Below are 16356 nucleotides of genomic sequence, written 5' to 3'. Positions count from 1 at the left end.
AGGTGGTCAGATGGAGACAGCCAGTTTGGGAATTTTGCCAGGACACTGGGGGACCCCCTACTGTGGTGAGGGAAGACATGCGGGTGGCTGGTGTGACAGGAAGATGCAGAAGACAGGAAGAAATGGAAACGGATGATCCGCTGTGGCGACCCCTAACGAGAGCAGCCAAAAGTAGTTGTGGTAGTAGTACAGGGGGACCCCCTACTCTTTGCGATAAGTGCCATGGGATCTTTAATGACCCCAGTGAGTCAGGACCTTGGTTTAATATCTCATTCGAAGGACGGAATGTTGGATAAAGTGGAGTCTCTAAATTGCTCATCGGTTTGATTGGTGTGTGAGTGATTGAGTCTTGGCCCTGTGATGGACTGGCGACCTGCCTTCCTCCGAATGCATGCCAGAATTGACTCCATTCCCCCAACCTGAATTGGCTTAGATGGGTGTAGATGATAAATGGGTGGATGGATGGATAAGTAATTTGAACCCCCAAATGTTTTTTTTAGCTATTTACAAATTGCTCAGAGTAGCTTCTAAATCTTTTATTTAATGAAGACAATATGAGAATAATAAGCACGTTGAATAATAAAGTACATAAATGTGAAAGTAAAAAAAAAAGTATTGTAAGTTATACATGCTGAAATCATATTTACGAACACTGGGCACAGCCCCAGAATGAACATATGTGCAAACAATCATCAAACATAGAAAGTATAAAGTGGAATACTTCACGACTGCTTTAAATAAGTTAGATTCTTTACATAATTCCACATAGAATAACCCCACTTTGCCTCTGCCCTCACACCAACAAGAACTTAATTTTTATTTTTCCAAATGAGAGTGATTCTAAGAAATGCAGCAAGCAAAAGTACAATAAAAGGACAATAAAACACATTGCCATCACCCAGCATACATAAACATATGCACAATTTACATGATTCTTTAGAAAAACTATATTTTGCAAAATACCTATATTCTAGATATTGTTGAGCATAGCATCTACTATTAAAACAGATATTTCATAAATGTATGTCCAAATTCTGATACTGCTGAAAGTGTAATATGCGTGTGTGTTATCTATATCATGCATGGTAGATTTAGGCTAAGGAATGTACTGTACGTATATCTTTGACTTTATTATTATAATTTATTTTGTCAAAATAATGATTTTGTCATATGTGATCTTTTTGTATATCTGGTTCTTGTCTCCCACAAGCACCAGGTCATATTCCTGCTATGTGAAAATGCACTTAAACAATAACGGTATTATTATTTTTGTGCCCGATGTTCCTATTATGTGCAATAATTATTGTCTTGTTGTTATTCTTTTAACTGTCCCTGAGGGTTCACTGCAGACACAAGAGAAGGGGTGTGCAGTCTCCAAGTTTGTCCAGCCCCTCTACTGCCTCAATCAGGCCCTCCACTCTCTCTGGGGGGAGCACTGCCCCTGCGTTGTCCCTGAACTTCTCCCTCAGACTCTCGCTGGTCAGCGGGTTGCGCCAGTGGCCATAGAAGGTGTCACAGCGACCTTTCAGAATATCACCACCAACAAGCGTCACCTGGACTTCGCCATACATGCGATCGAAGTTGGCTGGGTTGTCGTCGGGATGCTCCACACGGACACGGCTCAACAGCGCCAGCAGGTCAGGTCGCCTCAAAGCAGCAGGGGAAAAGGATTGCACCATCACTGTACCATCGAGGAGAGCACTGCAGGCATTGAACTGAAAAGAGTGGCGTGCCTGGTGCTCAGACTCAGGGAAAGGTCTGTTGATGTACTTGGACTGAGGGATTCTGAGCAGGATGTCCTGGACCTGGTGAGGGGCAACTGTGCCAGAATCAGCCCCAACAAGAAGCTTATGGACAGATGCGGCTGCATCTACCACCCAGTGCATCCCCAGGTGGGCGGGGAAACGCTTGAAGCCAATGTCCTGCTCCTCTAACAGGAAGGAATGGCCTTCGTTGGGTGAGCTCAAAGTTTTTGGCACATAGTCTTCATAAAAGGCATTGAAGCCTGCAACGCCTGCAACAGCATCCAGGATCAGCGGACTAGCTTCTAGACCTCGAGAGGCCAGCAGAGCAGCCTCCATGCCCAGTCGTGAAGCATTGCCAATGTGGAGGGGCTTTGACTGGGTGGCAGCGTTCGCCATTGGGGCTCCAGCTAAAGAGGCAGCAATGGCCAAAGCATGGCTGCACTGGTAGCGATCCAGAGATAAGAGACTGGCAGAGGCTGCTGCACTTCCCATGGTCCCTACTACACTGGGAGGGTGGAATCTGATACAGATGGGGGAAGGGGTGAGAGTAGACAGAGACACAGAAAGAGAGCGACAGAGAAACCTTGGTCAGATGTTTTGGTGCTATTTGCCCTTATGACTAATAGGGCGTTTTAACTGGCTGCACCTGCTGTCATTATGGTGTAACAGCAGAGCTGTTGTGAGTGAAGCTGTTGTGCGACAGAACAGGTCTATTTCAAGAATGTTAAAGGAAATAACAGATTATAAATCACTTCGGTGTATTCTCCAAAAAAGAAAATAAAGTGGTGGGTTATTTAACCTTGCATAAACATCTGCCTAAGAGAGGCCTCAAACTATTCTTCTCTTCTTTGCTAGTTGTTTTAATGCTACCATAGAGCCTCAGACATTCAGGAAGAGCAGCAAAAGGGCTTTCACACCTCAGTGACACTAACAAGAGACTTGACTTTATAATGCACAGACCTCTCTGAACCACCCTGCAGAGAGCCGCACACACACACACACACACACACACATATAAGGGTCTCCCTCGAAACTCACTTTATTAGGCAAGAAGCTTAGCCTTGCAGCTATAAAAAAAAACTATAGAAAAAAAATTGAATTTTCAGTCACGAACTCAGCTTTACGTCCATGAAAATGTGCTTATTGGCAGCAAATCTATGCTTAGCCAACTGTTTAATACTGTTCAATCAGACTCACAATCTTGAATACTGAAAGCCTAAGGTTGCCAGCATACCAAATCTGTCTGTGTCCAATCCTGTACATGCCCTGTGATGCTCACCTCTTGGGGATGTTGTGGGCCTCGTTGGAGAATCTCATCAGTCGGCCCTGGATCTCAATGCCAATGTTGAAAGCCAGCAGCATGTCCAGGCCACTGGGTTTGTTGTTCTTTGGCATCATGTCACTGATGGCTAACAGAGCAGGAAGGACTGCTCCTGAGGGGTGAGTTGCAGGATGCCAAGTATCATCAAAGTCCATGGAGTGAGTCTGCAGAAAACAGACAATTTAAGTTTGAATGATAACCTTGTTTATGCTGTCAGGAGATACTTTACAATAGTAGGATAATTGGACGATTATTCTCTTTATTTTGTTTATTTGACCAACACTATGTATCGAACAAAAGCATTTTAGTATTAGCAGATTATATTCTGATCAGTCACGGCAATTATATATCACTCTCTGGGACCCAATATCGGGAAAGCCCATAGTGCAAGGAAGTATGAGTAAGTTCAACCCAGGATTTCCATTAGGACCCTCCTGTGGATGGTTGTCTAAACTGTGCCATAAGTGTAAAAAACTGTGGTCTAGTTATAGGGATGGGCTTTTATAGTTATGTGTTCCCCAAACAGTCTGGTGTGCAGGGGACACCGCTGACATATCTGTTCTAGCCATGTCTACCCACCGCCACTCCATTGACAAAGGCTGCAAGTGTTGGGGAAAGCCTTGTGCCCCTGCGTCCGTACACCGAGCTGATGTCATCAGGAGCGTACATGTACTGAGCAGGAGAGAAAGAGACACTTGATTCGAGGGAATGGTCACAAGAAAATTGTAAATAAGAGCCTTTATACTCTGGCTGGAAACCTCCAGAATAGTGAGCTAGTTCCTCATTACTCTCTCTCTCGTTCTCTCTCGTTCTCTCGTTCTCTCTCTCTCTCTCTCTCTCTCTCTCTCTCTCTCTCTCTCTCTCTCTCTCTCTCTCTCTCTCTCTCTCTCTCTCTCTCACACACACACACACACACACACACTCACACACACACACACACTCACAAAGCAGACTCAACAACTCAGTACAGAAAAATCAGGTAATAACTGTTTGGACAGTGAAGGCTGAATAAGGGTCTTTGTAAGTAATATGTCACTGAGGGAAAATGCTCATCAAAGAATGAATTATTTGTTCCCATTTTCCTTATTTTGACCAAATGCTGGAGGAGATCAGGCAGGCTAGCTCTGTTTCTTCTTTAAAATCTCTCTTAAAAACTTGTTTTTTCCGAATTGCTTTCTCTTAAATCTGCAATTCTTCTGTTTTCACTTTACTTGTTTTTACTGTGTGTCAGCAACTTATACCTTGTTGCTTGTTACTATTACTGTATCAATTTTACTTTCATTTATTATCTCTCTGGTAATTTCTCTTGTTTTTATGTCTTTGTAAAGCACCTTGTAACTTGTTTTTGAAAAGTGGTATGTATAAATGTATTATTATTATTATTACTATTATTACTATTATTATTAAATGAACTTTAATAACTGGAGATTTTTCTTCGGGGATATCTGTTAACATGTAACATTTTGCAGTGATTTGCTCTGATTGGTCCAGTTTTTTCCTGTCAGATCAGATAGGAGTTAGAAGATGAGTTTTTTTTCCTTCTTTCACTTTCTCTTTCGCTCCTTTCCCTTGGCTCACCAGACAGTGCTGGAGGGCCAGTTCAAACACATCCGTGGTGCTGCCGAGGAGGCTTACTCCGATGCTGTCCAGCACCATCCTTTTACTTCGGTGGAGCACCGTGGAGGACAGGTGTTGGGGCTTGATCTCACTGATGAACCTCCCAAAGCTGCCAGTGACTGTTTTCTCATGGGCTGGATGCTCCACAACTATGTGAGGGAGGACAATTGATCTTTTTTTAAAAACATTTTTTTACTACTTTTATTAATCTCCGTGGGGGCAATTCTTTCTCTGCATTTTACCCATTCTAGCTGTGTAGCTAGGAGCAGTGGGCAGCCGCCAAGTTCGAACCCAGGACCTTCTTGCTGTGAGTTGACAGCCTTTTTTATTTTTTAAGGTAGGTTAGAAAGGTAAGATAGATTTGATGTCTAACGGAATTTAAAACAATAAAAAATTAAGCAATGGAATGAGGGTAATGTGGACAGGAAGAGAAAGGTGAGGAGAACTGCTCCATGTTCAGTCTGATGACATCTCAAGTGAAATATAGTCAAGAAATCTAAGAGAATCAATGTGAGCCATGATGGAAAGTTACAACAAACTTGGCTTACCTTCCACTGAGGTCTTGTGTATGCCCCTCATTGCACACACTGGTCTAATAGTTTTCTGTGGGAGGCAGAGATCAGGTGGGTTAATATGTTTTCTGAGACTTCTGACAGAGTGAAAGATCAATTAGAGATAATGGATGAGTGCAGTGACCTTTTTCTCACTTTTTTCCCCTTGGCCAGACACACTTCTTATTACATCAGCCTTTCGGTAGGAATCACTTATAAAGAATATTGCTTTGCCCATGTGCTTTTTTGTATGAAAGAACCATTGTACAGGTAAGGCAGTGCAGGTGTGCAGTGTGCAGTTCAGTCAATGTGAAAACACAATTCTATGAAATGGACCCATGTCTAATTGCAAAATTTGACACACTGTAATAAAAACATCAAAATATTAAATAGCCAATCTTTGTGGTTTTATAATTTTTTATCATTCTATTTATTCACTAAACTGACAGGGAATTTCCTGTCCAGGAGACGTGGACTGAGACAGCAGTGGATACTGCCAGGTACACCCAGGTCAGTAGTTAGCAAAAGGAAGTAGTATGCCTCTAAAACTAACATTATGGTGAGAGTCAGAGTCCAGCACTCTGAGCAGTCCACTTAAATCTCTCAGGGGTGAGAGAAACCTCTTCTCCCAATCCCTGGCAGATCAGGGAGCTGGATCCCTTTCAACTTGAGCATAATACTTCCAAATATTCTGAACGTTACCTGTAGTTTGGAGAGCATAGTTTAACTGTCTTCTGTCTTCTTTAGACTGTTTCGGCCTCTGTCTTCTTGTTGTCAGCTTATCTTCTTTTCTTTGAGGTTTCCACCGTCTGATTTTTCAGCGTTAGAAATATGCAGTTGTCAAGATGTGACAAAGAATGCTGATATCTTTCAGGTAAAGATCTACCTGTCTTTTATAGCCCAGCATGGACGTATGCAACCGATAACTGGGCTGGGAGGAACTGGGGAGGGCAAGAGCATAACAAAAGTTTCCAGTTAAAGGGAGGGATTTCCAAACTAACCATCATTATTTCCATCACCATCATCATCATCATCTTCATTATCATCATCATCAGACGTCGAGGAGGAGGAAGAGGAGGAAGTGAATTGTCTTGGGGCTGAAAAACAGTGACATCTCCCTTAAGGGGGTAACTGGGCTGTATTGTGAATTTTTACATGGAACTCCTACACCCAGAGAAGCCATACGAGAAACTTAAGAGCCTGCTTCAGCAACTCATCACTTCACCTTTCTGAGCATCATCACCAAGTAAGTCCTTACTTTCTTGTCTCATCACCCCCATTAATTGACATTAGCTATCAAGATGTCCTCCTTACACATTTTGTGTGCAACTTTTAAAATGATACATCAGTTTGGACAAAATGACTGGCTTCTCTTCTGTCAGATTAATGTGTGAGCAATACATAATAATATACTACTATATAGTACCATGCTCTAAATCAAATGAAAAATCAAATCAATTTTATTTGTATAGCCCAATATCACAAATTACAAATTTGCCTCAGTGGACTTAACAGCAGCAAAACAATCTAAGCAAAACAATCAGTATTTCATGCTGGCATAAAGCAGATGTAGTCATGCTGTGGTGTGATTATCCCATCATAATGCGTAAAAACCAGTTGTGCGTGTGAAACATTTATTTTAAATATGCTGTAGTTTTTCATTTGGCACAAGTGCACTTTTTTTCTGACTGGGAGGCTTTGGTGGGAGCCTACTTAGTTAATCATTGCAATGAAACTAAATATAGCAACCTGTGTGTTCTCCCCACCTCTTGGCACTGTTAAACTTCAACAATAGGGGCAGAAACACAACCCGGCAACTTTCTGAAAATGATCAGGGTGAAAAGACTCAAGAAAACATAGTCTGAGGGAGTAAGAAATCCTGCCTTTCACTTGAGTTAGTCGTCATATGTGACTAAAAGCCCATCAATTATTTTTGACAGGAACTTGTACATTTGTGTTCCTTATCCAAGTGTTCCTTTCTTATCACAGCATCATTCCCTTGCTTTTGATATTGATTCTTTTTACTGTTTGTAGATATGTTAGCATGTAGAGGGCACTCATCTCCTTAAAATTACCATAGGGAACTTGTCTAGAAATGTCAGTATTTAGGCAAGGCAAGGCAACTTTATTTATTATAGCACATTTTATACAAGGCAGACTCAATCTGCTTCACATATAAACAAAATAAAAATAAAAAAATATTCAATAAAAAATAATTTAACAACTAATTCACCAAGACATTTAAATTAAAGAATAAAATAATAAAATCAAAATGTAATGCAAGGTTTACAACTTTGCAAAAGTCAAAGTGCAAGGTTTGCAGTTTACGAGAATTCAATGGTAGATGTAAACATTTTTATTATGGACTTAAAAGTCGCCAGTGTTGGAGCAAGTCTCAAATCTTCTGGAAGTTTATTCCAACACACCTATCTTGGCCCGTGACCAAGGCAAGGCAGGGCAAGATGTGTTAATATAACACATCTCCGCAACAAGGCTGTTCAGAATGCTCCACACAAAACACAGAAGGCATAAAGGCAAGAGAGGCAACACAAGGCAAAAAAAAAAAAACCCAACAAAAAAAAAAACCTCAAAACAAACAACCTCCCCCAAAAAAACTCAAAAACCAATAAAAAGAGTAAAGGTTACAGTGCAGTACAAGATGAAAATCAAAAGCTTCAAGCCTTATTCAGCAAAAGGCAGCAGCAAAGAGAAAAGTCTTCAGCCTAGATTTAAAAGAACTGGTTGTTGTAGCAGACCTGCAGTTTTCAGGGAGTTTGTTCCAGATATGTGGTGCATAAAAACTGAAAGCTGCCTCTGGGGACAGAAAGCAGACCTGTCCCAGGTGTTGTGAGAGGTCTGGATGGGTCATAGTGTAGCAGTAGGTCAGACATATTTTGGCCTTAAACCATTCAGTGCTTTAAAAACCAACAGAGGGGTTTTAAAAACAATTATTATCAATGTATTATCAATTATACTCAATTTGGATTAAGCAGAGTATTTCTAATAGCAGGGCATTGATTCATTTCTCACTTTAAGTCAAGTCAGTTTTATTTGTATAGCCCAATATTGCAAATTACAAATTTGCCTCAAGGGGCTTTACAGCAACACAACACTCTGTCCTTAGACCCTTGCATCGGATAAGGAACAACTCCCTAAAAAAAACCTTTAACAGGGAGAAAACATAGGAAGAAATCTCAGGGAGAGCAACAGAGGAGGGATCTCTCTCCCAAGATGGACAATGTGAATGGATGTTGTGTTTACACAATTTACAGAATACAACATTGAAAGTGGATAACAGAATTATAATGGAATTATAAACGTTACCAGTTGAGTCTCTAGTGTTACCCACACAAATTACATTCGACTTTGCCGGTTGAGTCTCTAGTGTTATCCACATACATTACATCCAACTTTGCCGGTTGAGTCTCTAGTGTTATCCACATACATTACATCCAACTTTACCGGTTGAGTCTCTAGTGTTATCCACATACATTATGTCCAATGGTTTCACTTTGTGCCCTGCTTGTTTACAGTAGTATTGAGCTAAATATGCAAAATAGATATACTTATGATTCTCACTGTCCCTCTAACCATGCTATCTGGGGTGGTGGAGCCAGGTAGGGTGAAGGATAGTTATGAAGGGGCGTCCGGATAGCGTAGCAGTCTATGCCGTTGCCTACCAACATGGGAATCGCCAGTTCGAATCACACTGTTACCTCTGGCTAGAATTGTGACTGTAGGGACACAATTGACCATGTCAGTTGTGTCCCTGCAGACACAATTGACTGTGTCTGCGAGTGGGAAGCCACATGTGGGTATGTTTCCTGGTCGCTGAACTAGCACCTCCTCTGGTCGGTCGGAGCACCTGTTCAGGGGGGAGGGGGAACTGGGGGGAATAGCGTGATCTTCCCACGTGCTGCATCCCCCTGGCGAAACTCCTCACTGTCAGGTGAAAAGAAGTGGCTGGCAACTCCACATGTATCGGAGGAGGAATGTGGAGTATGCAGCCCTCCCCGGATTGGCAGACGGGGTGAAGCAGCAACCAGGATCGCTCAGAGAGTGGGGTAATTGGACAGGTACAGTTGGGGAGAAAAAGGGGAACCCCCCCCCCAAAAAAAGGTATGAAGCTCAGGCCATCTCTCTAGCCACACTGCTAGCCTGGAAACTGCTACTACAATTCTGTAAATCTGAGAAACTCCCAATGTTTGATATGTGGCTGAAGGAATTAGGAAATGTATTACTAAAATTAAATTCACTATGTTAAACAGAGAGGGACTCTCTAGGAAAATCTGGTAACCGGTCGTCAATCTGATTGGAAAAATAGGTCAACTATGTCATAGGGTCATACCTTGTAACTTATGTGATGAATTATGTGTAACTTCTCTTTTGTCTTACCACCAATGTTTATTTTCTTTTCTTTTGTTGTTGTTTTTTTACTAATTCACTGTGCATTTGTTGTTTGTTTGTTCTGTTGTATTTCTATACCGCTTTTCAAAATCAATTAACAGATGTTATCAAATCAAATCAAATGTCTTTATTTCGAACATCCAAAATAAAAGAAAACATGACCAAGCATAAATTTAAAAAAAAATCAAAAACAAAAAACAACAACAACAAATGATAAAAATGAAGCCAGAAGAATTCAACAAAAGAATTCTCAATAGAGAACCCAACAAATATATATCTGAAAAGGAGCAGGAGGAAGTTATTACTTATAATTCCCTACCTCCGCTAATGCTCACTTAATAAACCTAAATAATAAACTTAGTTTTTCACATATCAGAGTATGTCATTCTCAATATTTATCTGAGAATGACTTAATGAAAAAAAAACAAGCAATAAAAGCAATAAAAAAAAACAAAAAAAGAAAACAATAACAATGATTTCCAAAAAACAACAACAACAGCATGGGTGTCATGGTCATAAGAGAAGCAAAACCCAAAACCTTAAAAAAAGACATACGCATGATGTATGTTTTAGTCAGCAAAACAGAACAATAAACGCGCTACGACACAAAATAGCAAAATGATCTAACTGGATGGAAAATTCCTATGAATTGCATAATTGGTTATGGTGTCAAAATATAACTTGCAGATTGCGTAATTCATTGTTGAATGTTTCTTCTTTGTCGATTGGGCCATCACTTCCTTTGTTTGTTCTTTTAGCTGAACTTGAGAACAGGCTTACCATGGCAACATCAAATGATTTCCCTGCCAGTTTCTATGGTGAACCGGGAGTACTTGGCATGCTAGCCAATGGGATCAGTGCATTCCTTGTACTTCTACAGAACTTCAATGCTGCACGCACTGGAATACAGCCAGAAGGGGTAGAGAACATTCTTGCAGGTGAAACGTCTGGAAAATGTGATTTTATTTATGGTGCAATTTTAGCCAATTTCGAACCTGTACATTGATTTACTGCCTTACACATTAGCCACTACTCCACATTGTGGTCTGTGACAGTTACAGTTCTGATGTTGCCCCAGTTAAATTACTGTTTTTTACACATTTTCACACAAAACAATGCACAAGTATGACATTCCTGAATACAGTGGGGGTACTAGTATTGATACATAAATGCATAAGTAAATGATGTTAGAGAAACAAAAAACTAAAACTTATGCCTCCATTGCAGGTGTTCATCTCATCGTGATTGGTGGTATATGTCAACTGATAGCTGGCTTGCTGTCATTCCGAAAATATGACCACCTAAGTGGCACTGCTTTCATTGGGTATGCTGCTCTCTGGGCCAGTTATGGTGCTACCCGGATCTACAATGGTGCTGCAGTTGAAACTCCCACTACAGAAATGATCCTACCGATTATGAACAACATGTCCTTGTCAGATAACCTGACTCTTGCTAGTAATTCATCCTCGTACCTAACAGAATCAGCTATCTCCGGCCTGATACCCTATATTCTACTCTCTTTTCTCCTTGCTTTTTGCTCTGCCACAGTCAACTACATCATGCCTTTTGTTTTTGGGGCCATCACGTTAACCCTAGTGTTTGAAGCAGTGGCTCTGGTGGCCAGTTCATGGGCACTTGTAATCTCTGGGATCCTGGAGCTTCTCATTTTGCTCTTTGCTATCTACGGCTCGGCTGCACTTCTTGCCAAAGGCCTCACTCAACGTTTATCACTCAAGGGCTTTGGAACTCCCCTCTTCAACGTCCTTCTGCTAGGCACGGCCAATTCAGCAAGTAACCAGTCTGTTGGCCAGGAGAAAAAGAAGAACACAAAATATGCTGAACCAATGGCCCTGGGTTTTTTATGCGACACTGTTTCTCCATTTGTCTTTCTTTTCTACAGCTTTGGATATATGAAGTCCTTTGCATTAGGTGTTACATGGGTCTCTATTATCTCAGGTGCCCAGCTGCTCTCCAGCTACTATGCCCACTTGCGCCAAGATTGCTACCATACCACTAAGTTTGGCCTTCATGCTACATACTGGCTTATCAAGGCCTGGGAGGAGTTTGTGGCATATACTCTGATTATAGAGGACAGTAAAGTGGCTTCTGCGAGAGAACACATGGTGGGGAACTGGTTCTTTGTGGCAGCAGCTTTAGTGCTCTGCATAGGAAGCCTCAAAACAGATACCATGGAGTTGATTCATAATGTACTGTTTTTTCTGCTCACAATCTCCACTGTCCCCCAGATCCCTCTTAAAGGATACTACATATTTTTTGGTGTAGTCTGCTCCCTGTTTACCGCAGCTTCACTATATGGCACCTTCTCCCGTCTCATCAACTCCATTGCAGAGAAATCCCTGATCCCTGTAGGCTTCCAGCCCATCTCAAATGATAAACTTATGAGGATTCTGGGTTGCTGCAGGTCCAAAGTAAGAGATCAGGGGCTGTCAGTCCATACTGATCAGACTCCAGATGCCTTGTTCTACCTCTGCAATGGTATGGCAGCTCTCTCAGCACTCCATACTAGTGTGTCCAGCATGAATTCTTCCTTTCTCCATCTGACTGTTCCTTGGGTGCTCATATCTGGAGGCCTCATCCAGGCATATGTCAGCCGGCTGCAGGTCCGGCAAGGAGGACGCTTTGGATCGGTTATCCCATCCTTTTACCTAGCAGTGTGGGCTGCCTGGACTTGGTTTAGGTTTGCAGGTATTTTTGTTTAATTTGTTTTGCTCTATAATAAGTATAAAGGTTACTGAAATACACACAACATCATTGTACTACTATTAACAAATCATACTGTTCCAGGTAACTTGCTCCAGCATTCTGCAACGGCAACCTCCGGTTTCACAGCGGGAGCCATTGCTTTTCTGGTCATTAATGCTTTCCTTATGCTGATTGGTGAGCTCAGTTAGATTCTATTGTATATAGGCACAAATAGTTATGGTTATCTTTTTATTTTAACCAACAGGAAATGTCATTCTGTTTTGCATGCCTCAGCAACTGTATGATTGTAATTTATTCCATGGTCTTTTTCAGCGGCATACAAAAACTTGGTTCTGCTGTTTCTAACAACAATCATGGAGGTGGTACTGGTGTGTTTCCTTCTCTCCACCCTGCAGAAACTGCCATACCAACTAGAAAGTAAGGAGTTCTTATCATACCACCACTTAAGAATCACATTGTTATACTTGTGAGTACAAATATTTGGACAATTTGCCACTTGGTTCTTTGAATGATCAAAATGGATCTGCAATTTTTTTGAACAGAACGTTTTAGGAACAGAACATATAAGGCTTAGACTTAACCTCTGTCTAAAAATAGAATTTTGATATTTATAACATTTCAGTAAATTTATTCTTACAGTTGCCATGCTCGCAGTGTTCTCAATAATTTGTATATATGGAGCCTTGGCATCACTGGTCAACTGCATCTTCTCACAAACACTGCTGCCAATGGGCCCATGCATATTAAAGGTGATTGCTTGGGAACTCCACATTCTATTCTATTCAATTCTATTCTATTCTGTTCTATTCATGAAAAACTCTCTCCATCTATGACCTCAGCATGACAAGAAGCAGGAGGCAGCCCAAGAGCTACCTTGTGCTGTGGCTGACTCTCGACTTACAAGTGGTCTTCTAAAGATCTCTGGACTACTGGAGGAAGGTGGTGTGTGTGGTATCCCAACTGACACAGTGTATGCCCTGGCTGCATCCTGCAAAAAACCCCAGGCCATAGAGAGGATCTACAGCATTAAAGTAAGAATGGAGGCCATTTGGTGTCATAATATTCTGTAGTGTGCGACATGTCCCAGAAACAAGTGCAGCTATCTCTATTACTGACACATGATATATGTGAAATCAACTATGGCGAACAGAACTGTTTATTCTAAAACACTTTTTAACTGACTTTTTTGTGTCTATTTTTCCTGCTTATCAGTGATTTGCCTGCTTCTTTTAATGTAAAATACACTGACTGTATTATTATCATTATTAAGTTTTCAAACTGCATTTTGTTCAAAGTTCAGTCAAATATTTTGTGTTAAAACATAAACCTATATCATCTTTGACCACTTGCAGGACAGACCAGCAGAAAAACCCATTTGCATTTGTATTTCAAGCGTGGAGCAGCTGGTGGCAGTCAAACCCCCCTTCAGTTCGCTTCTCTGGGAGTTCATGAGAAATGTGTACCCTGGAGGCATCAGCTGCATCGTCAGCAAGGGAGACTGGCTCTTCAGACTGGGTATAGACACCCTGCCTGCTAAAACTGAACATCTATCCTATAGCAATCAGTTTGCACTATCTTTAGTTCTCCTAAAATCTGTTATGGCCAGGGATCCCCTTCACCTTTATTTTGCCTTGTTTAGGTTTGGGACCAGCTTATGACCGTGTGGGGACAAATGACAGCATCATGATCCGTGTCCCTGACCACACCGTGACCGCACACCTGTGCCACATCACCGGACCGCTCGCTATTACCTCCGCCAACCCAAGCGGTGAACCGGACAGTACGCACCACAGCATGGTGATCAGGTAAGCCGCACCTCACAGGACTCTGTTGTGCTTAAGTCCTCAAGATTGGCTGTTTCAAACCATGACTACTGTGCATCATGTTTTAATTTCGAGAGCACTGCAAAGTTTGGTGCTTGGATTTCAAAGTAGAAGAGGTTCATTGCTGTTGCTTTCACTGCAGCAAATGTGATCTGTTTCATCAGAGGGGCTGGGTGTGTTTGGTGTACCAGAATGCCAAATATATAAACAAACCCTTTATTTGTATATTGTTATTCATGCATGATAACGTCACATACTTCATTTATTCTCTTCGATAACAACTGTTTGTTGCAGCCGACTGGGACACAAGATCCAGGGGGTGCTATGTGATGGGGAGTCTAATGAAGTTGTGGCCTCCACTGTGGTCAACTGCCTAAAGATTGATGAGGGTACAATGCAGGCTCTTTTTCAGTGAAACTTGTACAGTTTACAAATTAATATCAGTCCTGGAGGATAACATGAATAGCTCAGTGACCGCCCCCCCCCAGCATCTAATTCAATACTGTGTTCTTGTTTCCACAGGGACCATTACTATTGTGAGGGAAGGCTGTGTCCCTGCAGCTAAAGTTCGACAGATCTTTGACTGTGTGAAAAGCAGTATGCTGTGATGCTTTTTTTCCCCACTCAGGAAATATTTTTTAAATGGAAAATATCACTTGAAAGACTTATTGAAGTAGATTGGAGGTTGGAAATTTGAAAAAAAAAATGTAGTTTTATATTGTTTGTTATTTCTGAATATATAAACCATGTCAGCGTATTAGTTTCAGAGGATATAATAGCATGATTGTTTTAAAAATAAAGTTTATTATAAAAGTATGAATTATTTTTGTACTTGTAAGTCTTAATCACCCTACATTTAGGTTAATGGGAATTGTTAATACTTTGTAATTTTGCTTCCTTGCTGCTCTATGTTTAAACTAATTTTATAATCTTGGATAGAATATTTTTTTAAACTTTTTTTCTCTAATGCAGTATGAAAATATTAGAATATACAGGGAAATTAAGTTGTTCAAAAGGGACAATAACTCAACAAAACTTATAAATGATCAAGCTATTCTTTCACTATTATCTTTGATAGCTTTTTCAGTATGGAATGCCATGTCAATTCTATGCAGTGTTTAATGTTATTCACAACTTTGAAATAAAACTATTGCATTTATTCAAAGTGGGTCCGTCTCTATGTTTTTTATTTTTTATTTTTAAACCAATATATAAAGAGGTCATTAAATCATTATGGTAGAACCGACTACTGTTTTCATCATTGAATAAATAACAGACTGACTTACCGGTACAGATTTAGGACTCCAACAAAATAAAACTAGGAGTTTTATTTTTTTTAAAAAGAGAAGAAGAAGCTTTTTAACATCAGTCTTACAAGAGCTGAAAGTAACAAGGCAGTGATTAAACCAAGGTTAATGAGGCAGAGCAAGCGTTAGATTAAGGGTTGGATTCGACACATCAAATATTAATCCAGCGTTATCCAAAAGAGCATTCAAACAGAAGAAAAATGTGCCACTATTTGAATATTACAGTTGTGAGTGAGATTTTGTTGTCGAAATTATGATTACAAGAATCTTTTCCCAATGATTTCTCCCAAAACGAGGTCTGAAGTATTTGAAGGAGTGTTATTTGAAAACTAGTTTTGGTTTGATGTTAAATTTTACATTACCAAATAGTTTGATGTGATGAACCTCAGCTGGATTCTTGGTATATGGTATTTTTGCATATGTAAGCAGGTAGTGTAATATAGTGATATCGTGTGAAGTGTCCATGGTTATTGTGATAATAATAATAATAATAATAATAAAATAATAATAATGAAAAAATAATAATGCATTTTATTTAAAGGTGCTTTTCATAACACTCAAGGTCAATTTACATCAAATACAATGAATTTAATGCTGTTAAAGTGAATATGCTAGTTTAAAAAGGTGGGTTTTAAGAGCAGTTTTGAAATCTGTAATGAAGTCCAGTATGCAGATGTGATGAGGAATGGAGTTCTAGAGTTTGGGTGCAGCATAGGAAGAAGCCCTGGCACCCATTGTGCTGAGGGTAATGGCTGGTAGTGTCAATGGACCTGCTGATGAAGACCGCAGAGAGCGAGATGGAGTGTAAGTCTGAAGGAGGTCTATGAGATAAGCAGAGGATAGATTATGAAGAGCTTTGAT

At 40.5% G+C, this 16356-nt stretch overlaps 2 protein-coding genes across 3 annotated transcripts; one reads left to right on the top strand and one right to left on the bottom strand.

Moving 5' to 3' along the window:
• Nucleotides 1-523: 523 nt before the first annotated feature.
• irg1l (immunoresponsive gene 1, like) lies at nucleotides 524-6089 on the bottom strand. Of its 2 annotated transcripts, XM_056285210.1 has the most exons (6): nucleotides 5937-6089; nucleotides 5232-5286; nucleotides 4645-4832; nucleotides 3646-3738; nucleotides 3025-3230; nucleotides 524-2265 (listed from the first exon to the last, which is right to left on the bottom strand). In XM_056285210.1, the coding sequence occupies exons 1-6, from the start codon at nucleotides 5952-5954 to the stop codon at nucleotides 1341-1343; spliced, it is 1485 nt and encodes a 494-aa protein (XP_056141185.1). In that variant the 5' UTR covers nucleotides 5955-6089; the 3' UTR covers nucleotides 524-1340. The 2 variants fall into 2 exon arrangements, with proteins under 2 accessions (XP_056141185.1, XP_056141195.1); XM_056285220.1 differs by lacking the exon at nucleotides 4645-4832 and having other exon boundaries at nucleotides 5937-5979.
• Nucleotides 6090-6320: 231 nt separating this feature from the next.
• si:ch211-153b23.3 (uncharacterized) lies at nucleotides 6321-15341 on the top strand. The gene is made up of 11 exons (XM_056285199.1): nucleotides 6321-6480; nucleotides 10400-10579; nucleotides 10869-12347; nucleotides 12447-12539; nucleotides 12678-12782; nucleotides 13005-13114; nucleotides 13205-13396; nucleotides 13718-13880; nucleotides 14005-14170; nucleotides 14483-14577; nucleotides 14711-15341. The coding sequence occupies exons 2-11, from the start codon at nucleotides 10423-10425 to the stop codon at nucleotides 14794-14796; spliced, it is 2646 nt and encodes an 881-aa protein (XP_056141174.1). The 5' UTR covers nucleotides 6321-6480; nucleotides 10400-10422; the 3' UTR covers nucleotides 14797-15341.
• The last annotated feature ends 1015 nt before the right edge of the window (nucleotides 15342-16356 follow it).

The sequence above is a fragment of the Lampris incognitus genome, chromosome 1, assembly GCF_029633865.1.
Source record: "Lampris incognitus isolate fLamInc1 chromosome 1, fLamInc1.hap2, whole genome shotgun sequence".
NCBI lineage: Eukaryota > Metazoa > Chordata > Actinopteri > Lampriformes > Lampridae > Lampris > Lampris incognitus.
This window is presented reverse-complemented; position numbering and strand designations above follow the sequence as displayed.